This window comes from Corapipo altera, unplaced genomic scaffold, assembly GCF_003945725.1.
Source record: "Corapipo altera isolate COAL_440 unplaced genomic scaffold, ASM394572v1 61545, whole genome shotgun sequence".
Classification (NCBI taxonomy): Eukaryota; Metazoa; Chordata; class Aves; order Passeriformes; family Pipridae; genus Corapipo; species Corapipo altera.
Genome location: NW_020887644.1, coordinates 3,205 through 3,791, shown reverse-complemented (window position 1 = coordinate 3,791; position 587 = coordinate 3,205). Strand labels below are relative to the sequence as shown.

General features: G+C 48.9%; 1 protein-coding gene across 1 annotated transcript in view; it reads right to left on the bottom strand.

Annotated features, from left to right (window-relative positions):
- Positions 1 to 8: 8 nt before the first annotated feature.
- LOC113941701 (hydrocephalus-inducing protein homolog) overlaps positions 9 to 587 on the bottom strand; it is a gene marked incomplete at its 3' end in the record, with an annotated part of 3,321 nt that continues 2,742 nt past the window's right edge. Inside the window, exon 4 of the mRNA XM_027632840.1 lies at positions 9 to 173. Within this exon, the coding sequence (XP_027488641.1) occupies positions 9 to 173 (165 nt within the window). The remainder of the gene's footprint in view (positions 174 to 587) is intronic.

Here is a 587-nt window from a genome sequence, read left to right as displayed (position 1 = left end):
TTGCGAACCAGCAGAGTCTTCTGGGTGCTGTGGTTGACTGGACACGACGAGAAGTCCAGCTGGTCAGGGAAGTCCAAGACTGGGCGGGCACCAACGGCCCGGACTGGCACAGTGAGCTTTTCCTTTTTGCAGATGCAGACAAGCTCGTGGAAATGGTCTTGCAGGAAAAGAGACTGGCAAAGCACAAGGCATTGAGTGCCATCCTCATGGCAGAAGAAAAAGTGCTGTTTTCTATGAGCCTTTGTGGGCATGAATTTACCTCTTCCACCCCAAAAATGACCACTAATTCATACTAATAAAGGCTGGAGAACAGAGCACATGAAAAAGCATCATTTTTGCTCCATTCCAAAGGGGAAGAATAAAGCTCTCTGGATCTTTTTGTTCCTCTGGTATTTTCCATAATTAAACCCCTTCCAGTGAGCCTAGAGATGGCTAAACATCAACATCCCTCCCTGTCATTTCCCTGCTGTTCCATGTGCCTCTTCCCTTGTGAACATTCAAGAATAGGCATGGAGGGAAAGCACAGCCCTCTAGGCCCAGCTGCAGGGACTGGCAGCACCATGCTGTGCCAAGGTGTTTAACCACTG